Source organism: Danio aesculapii, chromosome 15, assembly GCF_903798145.1.
Source record: "Danio aesculapii chromosome 15, fDanAes4.1, whole genome shotgun sequence".
In the NCBI taxonomy this organism is placed as follows: Eukaryota; Metazoa; Chordata; class Actinopteri; order Cypriniformes; family Danionidae; genus Danio; species Danio aesculapii.
Window position 1 is genome coordinate 9,437,365 of NC_079449.1, and position 17,863 is coordinate 9,455,227.

A 17,863-nucleotide genomic window follows, 5' to 3' on the forward strand; every position below is an offset into this window, starting at 1 on the left:
CCCTACAGTCCAAAGATATGCGTATAGGTGAATTAATAAACTAAATAGATGAAATAAACTAAATTGTCCGTAGTGTATGAGTGTGTGAATAGCTATGTTTCCATCCACCTATCTTTAATAGGCAAGCTTTTTATTCCATAAGAAAAGATGCGCATAAACTACGATGGAAACCCTTTTACCGAACAAATTCCAATATGCGCATTAAAAGATAAAATTGTGGAAATGGATGAAGCCTGGTTTACACTTCTGTGTCGAGTGAGTCAGCGTAGGGCGTAGTTGTGCATTTATACTTCTGTGCTGTTTGTTTTGCCCTGCAATAACACTTCCTGAACACTAGCTGGCAGTAGGTTTTAATGTTCCTCTGTATCGAGTTTCTTCGCTGGTGTTATGTTTTTTCTGAACACTACCTTAATGTAGAAGTAGCTCAAATATGCTCATTTTGAGGCGGGAATCGTGCAAGAACTTTAAACACAAGGTAAACACAAAACTTTCCATCTGGACCTCCTTCACGGGACTCGACATTTGTAAACACTCGCTCCAGCAGGTTCATGCAGCTCTCAGTCCCGCCTACACTCGTCAGTGCTACCAAGGCAACTAGTAACAAAGCTTGCGGTACGCGATGGCCAAGGTGAGGGCTATGCTACCATGCACAGGCTGCGTTGGAGCATACACGTGCGCTTGATGCAGAAGTATAAATCAGCCTTAAACCAGCAGGCGAGCACATTGTACAACATCGGAAATGTTGTTTTAGTCATTCTAAAACGCCTTAACTGTTTCAGTATTAGTGTTATTATATTATTAATTACCTTCAGAATAGTCAAGAGCATTTGTGTTCCGCGTCTCAAGTCTTCAAACCCCATCTTCATTCATTCACGCATTCATTGCGTGTCGGCATTTGAGTTCTGAGGCGCGAGTCATTTGTCAAATAAAGATAAGATTGATGCAGCTTCTCCGACCACAGAAAATTTCGTTTTTACTCTCAAGATTTGGTGCCAGTTAATCAGGAAGTGATGATTTTGTTTGCGTTGACTCGTTGGATGGAAACGCTGCTTCATTCGCATGTCTTTTGTGTGATATTCCTGTTTTGCACATAACGTTAGTTCACATCTTTGGATGGAAACATAGCTACTGAGTGTGTATGGGTGTTTTCCAGTACTGGGTTGTGGCTGGAAGTGCCTCTGCTGTGTAAAACATGCTGGAATAGTTGACGGTTCATTCTGCTGTGGCGACCTCTGAAGTAGAGACTAAACCGAAGGAAAATGTATGAATAATAATAATAGCAATAATAAATAAAGTATATATAGATAGATTGACGGATAGATAGAAAGATGCATAGACAGATAGATAGATAGACAGATGGGTAGTTAGACGGATGGATGGATGGATGGATGGATGGATGGATGGATGGATGGATCGATGGATAGATAGACGGATAGATAGATGGATGAGTGGTTAGATGGATGGATGGATAGATAGATAGATGGATGGATAGATAGATAGATAGATAGATAGATAGATGGATAGATGGATAGATAGATAGACGGATAGATAGATAGATGGATAGATGGATAGATGGATGGATAGGTAGGCGGATAGATAGATAGATAGATAGATAGATAGATAGATAGATAGATAGATAGATAGATAGATAGATGGATGGATGGATGGATGGATGGATGGATGGACGGATGGATGGATGGACGGATAGATGGATGGACGGATAGATGGATGGACGGATAGATGGACGGATAGATAGACGGATAGATAGACGGATAGATAGATGGATGGATGCATGGGTGGTTAGACGGATAGATAGATGGATAGATGGATGGATAGATAGATAGACAGATAGATAGATAGACGAATAGATAGATAGATGGATGGATGCATGGGTGGTTAGATAGATAGATAGATAGATAGATAGATAGATAGATAGATAGATAGATAGATAGATAGATAGATAGATGGATGGATGGATGGATGGATGGATGGATGGATGGATGGATGGATGGATGGATGGATGGACGGATAGATAGACAGATGGACGGATAGATAGATAGATGGATGGATGCATGGGTGGTTAGACGTATGGATGGATGGATGGATGGATAGATGAATGGGTGGGTGGGTGGGTGGGTATGTGGTTAGACGGATGGGTGGTTAGACGGATGGATGGATGGTTAGAAGGACTGATGGGTGAATGGATGTATAGATAGATTTATTAATACAGTTATAGTTTAATTATTAATGCGTCAAAAACATCTGAGATGCTTAATAGATTATATGTATAATTGGTTAAGCTGTAGTTGTGTTAATGTTTCTGACATTGGCCATCTTTCTGACATTACTTCACTTTGGCCATCTTTCACTGTGGTAAAACACCTCCATATATACTTATATTTGCAGTCAGAGCATTGCCTGACTGTATTCTTGTGTTTGAAATCAAATCATCCAGAGTAAGGGATTTTCAGGCTACTTTTTGAATCCCCTGTCCGAGGTTTTCCTTCTCCTTAATTACCACCAAAGCAAACCTCCAGTGACTTCACCCAGCCCAATGAGGAAAAGAGGAGCGATATATACACACACACACACACACATACACACACACACACACACACACACACACACTGAGCACACTTCATGTGTATGTATGCAGAATGTGTGTGTGTGTGTGTGTGTCAGTCTGAGAGCAGGAAAATGATTCTTGCCCCAGGCTGCGATCGATCAGATCTTAGATGCCGAATTCCCAGCGTCCCAGCGCTGAGCCCGCGGAGCTGATTAGCTCATCTCATATTCTCAGAGAACAGGAAAGAGCAGAAGAGCAGAGAGATGGAAAAACAACACAATAAAGAAAAGGCTACAGGAGCCCCAAAACACTGGACAAGCAGGACGAGGAGGAGAGCAGTCAGATGTGGAAATAAACTGATGAAAGAGGCAGTCACTGGAGCGCTGAGATAGAAATACTGGAAACACAGAAGCCCATACACACACTTGTATTTATTATCCATCAACAGAGAGAGAGAGGGGATGTGCTTTTATTCTCTAGCTCGCTCTGTCTTTCTATTGGTGTCTCATGCATTAGGATAGACTGGGGATCTTTCTTTCTTTTTGTCTTTCTGTCCTTTTTTCTTTTCTTCATTCTGTTCCCATTCATGCATTCATTTATTTCTTTTTTCCTTCATTCATTCATTCATTCATCCATTTCTTTATTCTTTTTCTTTTCTTTCCTTCCTACTTTCTACCCTTTTTTCATTCCTTCCTTTTCTTCATTCATTCATTCATTCATTCATTCGTCCATTTCTTTATTCTTTCATTCTTTTTCTTTTCTTTCCTTCCTACTTTTTACCCTTTTTTCATTCCTTCCTTTTCTTCCTTCATTCATTCATTCATTCATTCATCCATTTTTTCTTTCATTCTTTTTCTTTTTTCCTTCCATCCTTTTCCTTTTTCATTCCTTATTTTTACTTTTCTTTCCTTCTTTCCTTCTTTCCTTCCTTCCTTCCTTCCTTCCTTCCTTCCTTCCTTTCTTCCATGCTTCATTCTTTCCTTCATTTTTCATTTTCCTTTCCTCCCTTCCTTTATCCATTCTTTTCGTCTTTTTACTCTTCCATCCTTCATTTACTCATCATTTCTTACTTTTTTCTTTTTCTTTCTTTTTCTTTCTTTCATCCATTTTTCTTTTTTCCTTTTTCTTTCTTTCCTTCCGTCCTTTTACTTTCCTTCCTTCCTTCCTTCCTTCCTTCCTTACTTACTTACCTAATTACTTATTTCCTTACTTCCTTCCTTCCTTCATTCTTTCCTTCATTTTTCATTTTCCTTTCCTCCCTTCCTTTATCCATTCTTTTTTTACTCTTCCGTCCTTCATTTACTCATCCGTTTCTTACTTCTTTCTTTCTTTCTTTCTTTCTTTCTTTCTTTCTTTCTTTCTTTCTTTCTTTCTTTCTTTCTTTCTTTCTTTCTTTCTTTCTTTCTTTCTTTCTTTCTTTCTTTCTTTCTCTGTCTGTCTGTCTGTCTGGTCTCTCTTTGCATTGGTTTCTCATTCCAAGCATGTAGATTTCCAGCATGTATTCTCCATGTAGCATGGCGCCGCCGTCAGCACTACCTCTCATCATTGGGCAGACGCTGCGTTCCAACGTATAAAAAAATAAATAAAAGACGAGCGGCCGAGAGCGAGAGCAAGGCTTCTGCATTTCAAAGTGCATTGGGGAATATTGCATGTATGAGGTCTTTCTGACTTTGTGAGTGGACTTGGGAGCACTTGGGGAACGGGAGGAGGAGGAAGGGAAGGATTTTTACCTTCTCCCCAACTGGATACTAATGTTAAACGTATGCATCCAGAATAGATGAAGTCAGACTGCTTTAACAGGATTGTAGTGCCAAGTTAATTTAATATGGGGAAGCTCAGGCTAAGAGATTACCCTGACATGTTTTCAGATTCTTATTATTAGAAGTCAGATCTTACATCACCATTTATAAAATATTTGTCTTTTTTATTATAGGCAGAAACAAATTGGCTTTTTCAAAAGCAGATGTAGAGGGTTGCAGAGTTTATAGTACTATAATATTCAGTTATTTGATTGCAATTTTTTTTACACAAATTATTTTACATTATGTAATCAAATATGGCATAAAATGCTTTTAAAATAATCAATATTAAATAGTTAAATAATAAAAATAAATATTAATTTAGTATTAATACAGATATGTTTATTTCTATAGGGCTTTTTACAATATAAATAGTCAAAGCAGCTTAACAAAAAGGAGCTGTAGTAAATAAGTTTAGATTAAACTAAAGAGACACATTTAAGTTAATCAAATAATAATAAAAAAATTGTTTGTTTCTGTTAAAATATTAGCATTTTTTGTTCAACTCCCCATTTTTTATTCAATTTGAATTAAATAAAAAAAAAACATTTAATTTATTAAAATTTTTAAATGTATATTTAAAATTTCAAAAAAATATAAAAACAATGTATATTGTATTTTTTTATGCATTATATTTTTATGAACGTAAAATGTGCCTATAATTTAAAATCTAAATATTTTTACTTTATTAAAATTTTATTCTTTTTTAGTTTTGTTTTATTAGTTAAGTTTTTCTTAGACTTTTTTTTTTTCATTGACTGTGCATATACAGTGGTCCCTTGCTATAACACAGTTCACCTTTCGCGGTCTCACAGTTTTGCAGTTTTTTTTTTTTTTTTTTTTTTTTTTTTTTTTTTTTTTTTTTTTTTGGTGCAATTTGACTTTTTTTTAATTAATTTTTTTTATTTATTAATTTTTTTACAGCAAATTGTGTTCTGTGTCCCGATTGGCTGTAGAACAGTGTTCCCCAACCTTTTTATCACTGTTGACTGGTCAAAGCTTGAGAATTTAAAATGTAACATTTTGGCAATTTCTGTTATATTTGCATTTTTGTTAGATAAAAAAAAAAAAAGTTTGGAAATTAAATTTGACTTACATTTTTCAAAAAAAAATTAGTTTTAAAATGAATAATTTGTTTTTAAATGTACATTAAAATTAAACATGCATATTTGTGAATATATTTTTCTGGATTGTACTTTTTAAGTTGAAAATAATTTTTTTTAGAAATTTAAATCGAACTATTTATTTTGTATTATAACAATATAATAATACATTTTATCATTTAAGAAGCTTAATATATCTATTTTTTTTGTATATATATATATATATATATATATATATATATATATATATATATATATATATATATATATATATATATATATATATATAGTTTTTAGACTTTTTTCATAGACAGTGCATATATACACTACTAACAAGTAGGCCCATACGAAATCCGCAGATTTCTGCAGTTTTAGCCCGTCATTGAGTATTTTTATTCAGTTGTGTAAACGTGTGTAAATTTATTCCGTTTTTAAATTCATTTCACTAATGTTATTGTGATATAATAATAGTGATATTAAAATGTTTCTGTGATTTATGTACAAAACAGTTTGTAAAGTAATATTTTCTGTCTTATTATATGAGAGACTTGCTTTCTTTACCAAATAAGTGGATCTAATTAGATATGCATTGTCAACATTAAATATAAGTCAAACATGTATTATTTTTATCAGTGAAATAGTTTTTGGTTATGATACTCTTAAAATCATTCTGCATAAATCTGCAGATTTTTTACAAAATTCTCAGCAGAAATAGCAAAAAATGTCGACAGATTCTGTCTGGCTCTACTAGTAAGTCATTTGTTTGTGCAAACAGTATTTCTCCACGTGACTGTTTGCAAACAATACCCATTTTGTGTTCACGTTATGCCTTTTTTTTCTGAGAGCTACTTGTAGTGTATTATCCTGTGGGCCCGCAGTCTGTTCATACACATCAGAAAGCACATCTCATTATCTTCCCATTACATATTTACACGTACTGTAAACCAGCCAACACTTCTGCTCCGCGACATGCAAATCAATGAATGCATTACGTCTAGCTGATGTTCGGGATGATTTAATGCTCGTAGACGCTGTCTTTCAGAAGAGCCGGAGGGAGAGATAGGTGGATGCAAGGAAACAGGGGGATGGGATGGAGAAAGAGAGAGAAAAGCCAGCGGGTTTGGGGGAGTTTGGATGAATGAATTTTGACCCTGCACTGCCAATTAATCCTGCCTCTTTTTAATTGGGGCTGAATGGACTCCAAAGGCCAGTGTTGAGACACACACACACACACACACACACACACTATATTGTTCCCGTTAGGCATTAAAGATGCAAGCTTCATTTGCATATAAAGCAGGTCTTACGGGTGCAGTTCACTGCTCTCTGAACACAAGCAACGACTTAAGCCCACAAACGCAGATTGGCTGTCTTCAATTTTTAGCTACTTTTGTATTTCCCTATGCAGTGATTGTCCATCCTCTCTCTCTCTCTCTTTCTCTCTCTCTCTCACACACACACACACACACACACACACACACACACACACACACACATACATACATCTTTTATTCATTCATTGCCATCTTTCTTTCTTTTTCTTTCTTTCTTCTTTCTTTCTTTCTTTCTTTCTTTCTTTCTTTCTTCTTTCTTTCTTTCTTTCTTTCTTTCTTTCTTTCTTTCTTTTTCTTTCTTTCTTTCTTTCTTTCTTTCTTTCTTTCTTTCTTTCTTTCTTTCTTTCTTTCTTTCTTTCTTTCTTTCTTTCTTTCTTTCTTTCTTTCTTTCTTTCTTTCTTTCTTTCTTTTCTTCCATGTTTTCTCCTTCCTTCATTGTTTTCTTTCTATCTTTGCCTTTTTCTTTCTTTCTACCCTCTGTCTTTTTTCCTTCTTTTGTTTTACCCTTCTTTCCTACCTTTCTTCCTTCCTTCTTTCCTTTTTCCTTCCTTCAATTTCTTTTTTACTTTTTTACCTTCCTTCCTTTATTCATTAATGTTTAGCTTTCCTTCCTTCCTTCCTTCCTTCCTTCCTTCCTTCCTTCCTTCCTTCCTTCCTTCAACCATTCCTTCCTTCCTTACTTCCTCCAACCATTCCTTCCTTTCTTCCTTCCTTCCTTCATTTGATCAATTCATTTTTATTCTTGATCAATCCTTTGTTTTTTCGGTCTTTCGTCCATTTGTTCCTTCTTTCTTTTTTCTTCCTTTCGTTTGTTCGCTTGCTTGTTCCCTTCTTCCTACCTTATTTTTTATCTTTCTTTGTTTCTTTTTTGCTTTCATTTTCCTTCCTTCCTTCCTTATTTTGATCTTTCTTTCTTTCTTTCTTTCTTTCTTTCTTTCTTTCTTTCTTTCTTTCTTTCTTTCTTTCTTTCTTTCTTTCTTTCTTTCTTTGGTTTTCTTTCTTTCTTTTTTCTTCCTTTTTCCTTCTTTCCTTCGTTTAACCCTTCCTTGCTTCCTTCATTTTACCCATTCATTTCTTCCTTGATTCCTTCCTTACTTTTCTTTTCTCTTTCTTTCGTTCATTTGTTTGGTTGTTTCTTTTTCTGTCTTTCGTTTGTTTGCTTGCTTGTTCCTTTCTTTCCTCCTCCTTTCCTCCTTCCTTCATTTTTTTCCTTCCATTTTCCTTTTTCTTTCTTTCTTTCTTTCTTTCTTTCTTCCTTCCTTTTTTTCTTTCTTTCCTTCCTTTGTTTTACCCATTTATTTCTTCCGTCCTTTATTTCTTTCTTTCTCCTCCTTCCTTCCTTAATTCATTAATTCATTCATTGCTTTTTTTCTTTCCTTCCTTCCTTTCTTCTTTCCTTCCTTTTTTTCATGGACAAGCAAATGATTTAAACCCAGAAACGCAGATTGGCTGTAACCAATTTTTAACTACTTTAGTATTTGCCTATGCAGTGACTGTGCTTTAGACTTCCACCCTTCAAACGCACACACACACAAACCCAGACATCCACGGATCTGTCTGATGTGTGTGTCTCTCCATAATGCCTCTTATCTCTCTTTTCCTCCAAACACCCCCTCATCCCTAACTTTACAGCCCTCTCATTTCTGGTCTTTGATCAGGGAAGTGGCGCACCACTGAAATGACAGTGGCTTGGTTTAAGCACAGGTCTGCCGCAGTCCAAAGAACAGAGAGATTTCAGTAATGAAGGGCTTCGTTCCCTCCCTGAGCCTTTGTGTTACTCAAAGCCACACCAATATGTTTCGTAGGAAGTCACCCAACACCTGCTTGAGGAATTAGAAATGTAGGAGATTTCAAGGAATGGTTGATTTGGTCGTTTATTCACTCTTGTGTTGTTCCAAACCTCCGCTTTTTCTGATGTCTTTGATGGGAGAAGCTGTGGATGGGTGTCTTTATGGGGGTTTTCTGATCTTTTGATCTAATATTAAGAAACAGGCTTGCACATTTCACATATGAACGTGAATAATTAATGATGAAGTGAGCTTCGGCTTACGTTTCAACTGTGAAACTGTCTTGTTTGAATCAGGAGTGGTATAAACAATTTCGGATAGTAAAGTTTAAATTTCATCTGACTAGCCTGTTTTAACAACAACATCTGTAATGTTGGTCAGTTCGCTGGCAGTCTTTATTTGCTGTTTGGACACGTTCAACCAAATACATGTCTGCAACACAGTAGCAGTAGCACTAAATGTGTATTCGATAACTTTCTGAAGTGGCAGAGAGTCAGGCGGATCTTGGAAACACAGCTATTTTAGGTATTGTGAATAAAGTGGATTGTGTACAATTTTCTTGTAATGAATGTACGATTTTTAAAATGAGGCATGCTCCCAAACCCCACCCCTAAACCTGATCGTCATTGGGGGATGATCGAATCGTTCTAAAATATATGAATGGGATTGTACACTACCTGACAAAAGTCTTATCATCAATCCCAGTTGTAAAAGCAACAAATAATAACTTGACTTCTAGTTGATCATTTGGAAAGTGTCAGAAGGTCGATTTCTCAGATGAATCATCTGTTGAACTGCATCCCAATCATCACAAATGCTGCAGAAAACCTAATGGAACCTGCATGGACCCAAGATTCTCTCAGAATCAGTCAAGTTTGGTGAAGGAAAAATCATGGTTTGGGGTTATATTCAGTATGGGGGTGTGAGAGATCTGCAGAGGGGATGGCAACATCAACAGCCTGAAGTATCAAGACATTTGAGCTGCCGATTACATTACAAACCACAGGAGAGTGCAAATCTTTCAGCAGGATAGCGCCCCTTCTCATACTTCAGCCTCCACATCAAAGTTCCTGAAAGCAAAACAAGTCAAGGTGCTCCAGGATTGGCCAGCCCAGTCACCAGATATGAACACTATTGAGCATACCTGGGGTAAAATGGAGTAGGCGGCATTGAAGATGAATCCAAAGAATCTTGATGAACTCTGGAAGTCTTTCTTTGTCATTCCAGATGACTTTATTAATAAGTTGTTTGAGTCATTGCAGAGATGTATGGATGCAGTCCTCCAAGCTCATGGGAGTCATACACAATATTAATTCTTCTTCCACTACACCATGTCTTTATATTCTATACTGTACATTATTTATGTTAAGTGACAAGACTTTTGTCTAAGCAGACCTTGCTGGCCTAATTAAATAACTAAAAATCAAGGCATGATCATATTTTATTTTGGTAAAATAAGCGTAATCTAGAGGCCTTTTGTTTTTCATAAGCCACTTCTGATACCAAATGTAATATCATTGCACCTGCTGCAGCCATGGTACAGCACAAGCTCCTTGATTATTACGCCGGAACAAGAGTATTGTTCCTAGCCATATTTACCTAGAAAATAGCAACTTTCATTTTCTGGCTGCCTTCGTAGATGTAACTACAGAAGAATGCTAATGGTACATAGTTGCGTGGCTGGGGACTTTTTTAGGTACTGCCTAATATCATTGCACCTGCTGCAGCCATGGTACTGCAGCAAGCTCCTTGATTATTACGCCGAAACAAGAGTATCGTTCCTAGCCATATTTACCTAGAAAATAGCAACTTTCATTTTCTGGCTGCCTTAGTAGATGTAACTACACAAGAATGCTAATGGTCGAATCTGATTCATTGATTTATGCTAAGCTAAGCTGAAAGTGTTCCAGCTGGCCCCGATATCGGCTGAATGGATTCAAAAATGGTAAAACTCAACTATTAAACTTCAGTAGACTTGTAAAATAAGGCTATTTTTTAAATGGAGTGTTTCTTTAATAAACAAATATCAAGAAGTGACAATTAGAACAGAATTTTAGACAAACAAAACTAAACGGAAACTGTATTTTCTTGCAAAACATGCTTAAATAATCACTTATAGAGCTGTAGTATGGTTTCGAATGAGTCATATTCTTTGCAAACTTTTCTTCATGTTTTAATGTCATCACGTTCGATGAGAACTAGTTAACATTCCCTTTCCCTTTGTATGGAGACCATCCATCAACTTTTTTCACCCCTGAAGAAAGAAAATCATACAGGTGAGGGTGAGAATGTGATGACTGAGAAATCATTTTGGGTCGAGCTTTTCCTTCAGCCTAACAAGGACAGAGAAACCAGCATTGTGTGCTGTAAAGGATCCCCATGACATCATGCTCTGAGTTCAGCCCATGTGTCCTGCAGCCAAAAGTCATCATGTCCAGGCTTGAATATATCAGGATTCATCCATCTGGATCTAGTCAGCGGTGCACTTTATTTGTATTGAATTTGCATTAGGATACAAAACAGAATCTCATCTGACCAGAAGCTCATCGCAAAATTGATCGTCATTCATATTACAATTATTGATTGTGCTGGAACATCAGATCAGTGTCGCTGAGCTTGCCGTGGAAGCTTGAAGAAGTGGTCCATCCATTGTGAATTACTCTCAGAAACTCGTATTAATTTGCACTATAGTGTTAATGGATTTTGTTTTGCATGTATACACTGAATTATAGAGATGGCAATGTGTTTATTAATGTTCCAGTTGTCCATTCATTTTAATATATGACTCGTATGTCCTCTATAGCAGTGGTCCCCAACCTTTTTATCACCACGGGCTGGTCAAAGTTTGAAAATTTTACCACGACCCGGGGTGAGGGGGTGTTGGTTCTACATAGATTGCTAGGTGACCAGTTTTCTCAGAGGATGTTAAGCTGACAGAACATTGCTGTAGCTCTGATACGAGATTTATTTATGGAGAAAATTAAAAAACACTGCAGTGTTTGGGTTCTCTGTGTTTGTCTGAAGTAATTAGTCTACCAAAATGGAGAAATGTGTGTATTCCATGTACATAGTATGAAACTGCAAGGTGTGATTCATGTGATTCACGGTTCGCTCGAGGCATTGAGAAAGATGTTTTAACTGGATGTGCCTGGAAGTACCAGTGCCAGTATCCGTGCGCCTCCATTGGAAATAACAAAGATTTTGTTGCAACACCTGATGACCTGATGGCAGACATTGAGGAAACATATATATATATATATGTATATATATATATATATATATATGTGTATGTGTGTGTGTGTGTGTGTGTGTGTGTGTGTGTGTGTGTATGTATGTATGTATATGTACCAGGCTTGTGTGTGTATGTGTATATATATATATTGAATTTTTGTGCTTTTTTAAATATTTCCCAAATGATGTTTAACAGAGCAAGGAAATTTTTACAGTATGTCTGACAATATTTTTTTCTTCTGGAGAAAGTCTTATTTGTTTCATTTCGGCTAGAATAAAAGCAGCTTTTAATTTTTCAAGAACCATTTTAAGGACAAAATTATTAGCACCTTTAAGCTATATTTTTTCGATAGTATAATTAAATCAGTTATTAGAAATGAGTTATTAAAACTATAATGTTTAGAACTGTTGAAAAAATGTGGTTTCTGTTAAACTAAAAATAAACAGGGGGGCTAATAATTCTGAGCTCAACTGAATATATGTATGTTTTTCTTTGCCCTCGTCGCTCACTGACAAGTTCTGAACAGTAAATATGTTCACATATTACCAGTGACAGGTTTTTGAATGAAGGGTGCGTTACTTGATTTTAAAATAATTTAAGGAAACACTCACTGTCTATGATTAATTATTGAACATCAGTGTTGAACAACTGAAATTAATCCGCTCTGCCCACGCTTATCGCGGCTATCAAATGGATCAATCACAAAGCTTGCGATATGTGTCGTCACGACATGTAGTAAAAATTTTTTTTTTAAAGGTACGTGGGTATGCGACTACGAGAAGGCTCTGCCGCACCATGCGCTCGAGGCAGAAGTATAAATCAGCCTTAACAGAGCGGCGTCATGTGACTCCACACGCGATAGGCATAGTAATTGAAAAAAAATCGGCTTGGAAAAATTAGATCGATTATTGGTTATGAATGTCGATTTCAATTACTTTCTGATTAATCATCCAGGCCTAATAAATATGCTGATCAAACTCAATACAAGGCAGGTAGTTCTGTACAACTATGTAAACTATTAGCTTAAAGATATCGGCCTAATTTTGACATTAGACTGATAATGATAACATTAATAATAGCATTCATCGTCCGATAATGATATGGCCGCAGAAATATTGTGCATCCCTTATATATATATATATATATATATATATATATATATATATATATAGTATTGTATTTATAATATTTTTATTTTCTAATTGTCTATTTATTTTGTCTAAATATTATTATTATTATTATTGTTTATTAAAGCTATTAATTATATATTTGTTTAATAAAACATCTGTCCTCTCTGTTGCCAGGATCCCGTCTGCGGCAAGAAGATTACGCACCCCGCATTGTTGAACACCCCTCTGACCTGATCGTATCCAAAGGTGAACCGGCCACCCTAAACTGCAAGGCTGAAGGTCGTCCCATGCCCACAGTGGAATGGTACAAAGATGGAGAACGAGTGGAAACCGACCGGGACAATCCTCGATCCCACCGCATGCTCCTACCCACCGGATCTCTCTTCTTCCTCCGCATCGTACACGGACGGCGCAGCAAACCCGACGAAGGCTCCTACGTTTGTGTGGCCCGTAACTATCTGGGAGAAGCCGTAAGCCACAACGCCTCGCTGGAAGTAGCTAGTAAGTGCTTGGCTGCTTTCTTTTCATGCTGGATTTTTGGGTCTGAGATGTATTAGGGCCGGGTGTTGATTCTGATTCACAACCTCAGGATTCAATTCTCTTTGATTTAGTGAATAAACTGTAGCTTTAATATAAATGAGTGAGTTGTTTACTGGAGACTCACTCTGAACAGATCTTTTGAATCACTTGAGTTGTTTACTGGAGACTTGCTCTGAACAGATTGTTTGAATCAGTGAATCATTTACTGGAGACTCACTCTTAACGAATCATTTGAACCAGTGGCTTGTTTACTGGAAACTCTCTCTGAACGGATAATTTGAATCAGAGAATTGTTTACTGGGGACTCACTGTGAACAAATCATTTGAATCAGTAAGTTGTTTAATGGAGTCATACACTGAACAGATAAAATCAGTGAATCAGTGAAGTTGTTTACTGAAAACTCACTCTGATCAGATCATTTGAATTAGTTGAGTTTACTGGAGACTCACTGTGAACAGATCATTTGAATCAGTGAATCATTTACTGGAAACCAACTCTTAACGGATCATTTGAACCAGTGAGTTGTTTATTGGAGTCTAACTGTGAACAGATAATTTGAATCAGTTGAGTTGTTTGCTGGAGACTTACTCTGAACAGATCGTTTGAATCAGTGACTCAATTACTGCAGACCCATTCTTAATGGAACATTTGAATCAGTGAATCAATTACTGGACACTCACTGTGAACAGATCATTTGAATCAGTGTGAATCAATTCACAAAATAGTCAACTTTTATGTGCACCTATAAAACCCATGGTATACAGAATATAGGGTCTAAAAAACTTAGAATCTAACACTTAAAATGTATTAAAAAATCACAATTTTACCCAGTCCTATTCGGTACTAATGTTTGAGACACAGCTCTCTTCAATGGCATTCGCATCGTCTTCCAGAAGTGGTTTGAAAGCAGGCCAGTGTTAATTTGGCTTTGTGTTTGTGACTTTCCTGGCCTAGAAGTGAATATAAGAGCGACTGTAGCCTCTCCAGCTGAATAGCAAGCGTTTCCAGTTTCCTCCTGGGTCTGTGCGCCTCAATGGGCTCAGTGGGTCGGATAATCTCACTGGAGATGGGCAGGATGTGACTGTGCCACTGGACCTGCATGGTGATCTTGATGGAGGAAACGGGCCAGACGGCCTGAAGAGAGCAGAATAGGGCTTAGTAGGTGGTCGTGAGCTATGAAAATGCACAATAGTTTATGATATTTACAGATGAGATCACAGGATAATGGTTACATTTATCTGAAGTGTGCTTTAGCTGGTCCCTTGAGTGGCTTTAACTATGTACAGTTTTTAACATCAATGCTTATTGTGTCAAATCATGCTTTTAAATTGGACTTGCGTTAAAAAATACCGGTTTAAAACTTACATATGCATTAAATTTCCCATAAACCTAGCCATACCATCAAATCTATGTCTAACATTACCACCTCAATAGCACAATAAGTGTTTTGCAATAGCATATGAACACAATAAACGTCCTTATTGATGTAAGCACATATTAAAGCCACTTAATATAAAGCGGAACCCTTTATCTCTCAATCTAATTGGTGTTTGACTTTTCTCCTTTTTTCGTTCAGTCGTGGGTCAATTTTTATCCTTCATAAAAACCCTTTTTGTGTACAGCCTCAAAGCAGATACTTTAAATGGGCTTATTACTTAAAACTTGTGGTTTCCAGTGATTCTCCTTGGCCTTGGACGTGATCTGCATTACATACCGTCTCTCTTTAAGCTTGAAAGGCCTGATCTCAGGTATCAACCGCTTTTCAAGTATGCCTCAGAGCTGTCAGCAGCCCTCTTGTTGTAATCTAATCGAGTCCTCGGTGGACCCGCAGGGGGGGCGATCCGGCCGTGTCGTGTGTACCAATGGCATGTCTTACTCACTCCTGAGATCTGCTATTTAAAACTACTCGGATGTCCCTGTGGGAATGTGCTGAAGTTCTTGAATATATTACAGAAATCTGTTTATTAGTCGGATCTTTTCATCTGGTTTTCTTGTATTTCAGAGAATGATTATTTAATTTTTCTTAAATTTAATATTTACCTTTCTTAACTTTTAATACCCAAAATCATTTTGTGAATATTAAAAAAAAAGAAGAACAAATGACACATGTAAATGCATGCAAAGAAATGTTATGTTTCATTAAGCATCTGAAGAGACTTAAATCAATATTAAAACTCTGAAGACCTCATGCAAACTTATGTTAAACCATAAAAATGAAATGGTTAAACCACAAAATGCATTATGTATACATTTACTCATTCTTTTATATGCATAAATGCACAATATGCAACAAAATAAGGTTAATTCATCGACACTCTTCAGCCCAAAGTCAATAAAACTATTTTCATAAAAATTGAGTGATTATTCTATATCTCTGAATATTAATACTTCCCAAAAATCCCCCCAAAAAATAGAATTGCAAGATCTAAAGTACAAATAACACATGTAAATGTATAGGCAAAGTGTATATTTGTTCAAGTAAGTATCTGAAGAGACTTAAATCAACATAAAACACTGAAAAACTCATGCAAACTTGTGTGAAACTATAAAAATGAAATTATGAAATGGTTCAAATGCACAATGCATTATATATACCTTTTACTCGTTCTTTTATATGCATAAATGCACATAAGGTTATCTCATTGACCCTGCTTATAGTTGCCTTTTGAGCCCAAACTCAATAAAAAAAATTTCATAAAAAATAAAATCACTATTCTATTTCACTGAATTGTAATGCTTCTCAGAATCCAAAAAATAGAATTGCAAGATATAACAAATAATTAACATATGAAAATGTATACGCAGAGCATATATTTGTTCCAGTAAGCATCTGAAGAATCTTAAATCAAAATAAAACACTAAAGACCTAGTGCAAACTGTGTTAAACCCTAAAACTGAAATTATGAAATGGTTCAAAATGCACAATGCATTATATATATATACGTTTTACTCATTCTTTTTTACTCGTACGTTTTCTACTCAAGACCTAGTGCAAACTTAATGCAAACTGTGTTAAACCATAAAAATGAAATGGCTAAACCACAACATGCATTATGTATACATTTACTCATTCTTTTATATGCATAAATGCACATATGCAACAAAATAAGGTTAATTCATCGACACTGAACCACAAAATTCATTATATATACTAATTGCTCATTCTTTTCTGTGCATAAATGTACATATGCAACAAAATACACTTCTCCTTATAGTCGACATTTGAGCCATAGTTACTACAATAAGACAATAAAAAAATAAAAGCTACTTTGCTTTTTTTAGCTTCTGTAAGGCAATGGCGATCAAACAGAAACATAAATTTGTATATGTTGAAGTCGCTGGGAAAGTTATGTGAGCTCAGAGACTGAAAAGTGCGAAAATATCATGCGGTATATCAAACAGAGGGTGATATACTGTATGCTATTTGTTCTGGAGGCCTTCTTTTTTCTGTGCAAGAACAAAAACAAGAGGCTTGGCGGGCGGGCGGACGACTTGGCCCGACATGAGGAAAAGCTCGGGCTGTTTGGCCGCAGCCTTCGGGCTGCTTATTCTGAATAAGGTTCAAACAGGACCATAATGACACAGTGGCAAAGCTCAAAACCCTCAGTGCCTGTCCGCTCCCTCCGCCCCCCTGCCCCGACGCCACGCATGTAATTACCCCGTTCAGGCAACCATGATGGAAACCTACGACAGGAAGGTAGTAGAATTCCTGCCTGAACTCCCGTTTTCCATCCAAAACTAGACCGTCGGTGTCAGAGGCGAAAAAGGAATCTATCACTTCTCGGATATCAGCACTCACCTACTTATTCAGACTGACAGACCAGGAATGTCAGTCGCACCGCTGCCAAGAAAACCGCCGAAAAGGAAGTTAAGACCTCAAAATGTGTTTGCTCTGCCTAGCCCGTTCTTACACGAATCCAGGTTGAACACTGTGTACACAATCTGTCCTTTTTCTGTAGTTATTTTAACAATCCCGCTTTTACGATCGCCCAACACCCGGTGGACCGTAAATCTAATCCAACTTTCAACAAGTCATGTTTGGCCAGGCAGCGACGCTTAGTGCAGATCTGTTGTGGGTTTATTATTAACTTCACATACAGTGGAGTCTCTGTGCGGCGCTGAGGTAAAAACGGGTCAATCCGGGCATTCGTTCTGCTCTGTATGGCCCGTGTTGGTCCCTGAAGTTGGATTTTGCCCCCTTTTGTTTTCACATTTCCCTTTCAATATGAAACTTGGAGGCTTATAATGCTTCATGTGTCACGCTTTGTTAGAGTATAATGACTCGCAGAGGAACAAAGAATGAGAGAGGAATGTAAGAAAAGATGGAGCTGGCTTTATCCATAAGGGCTCACCCCGATGCCTCCGGGCCAC

The 17,863-nt window shown here is 36.7% G+C and overlaps 1 protein-coding gene across 5 annotated transcripts in view; it reads left to right on the plus strand.

The window, feature by feature from the left end:
• The window catches only part of robo1 (roundabout, axon guidance receptor, homolog 1 (Drosophila)), a 514,376-nt gene that overhangs the window by 201,833 nt on the left and 294,680 nt on the right, over window positions 1-17,863 (plus strand). For all 5 annotated transcript variants that reach the window (XM_056473875.1, XM_056473876.1, XM_056473879.1 and 2 more), the window contains one exon: window positions 13,126-13,452. In XM_056473875.1, the coding sequence (XP_056329850.1) occupies window positions 13,126-13,452 (327 nt within the window). The remainder of the gene's footprint in view (window positions 1-13,125; window positions 13,453-17,863) is intronic.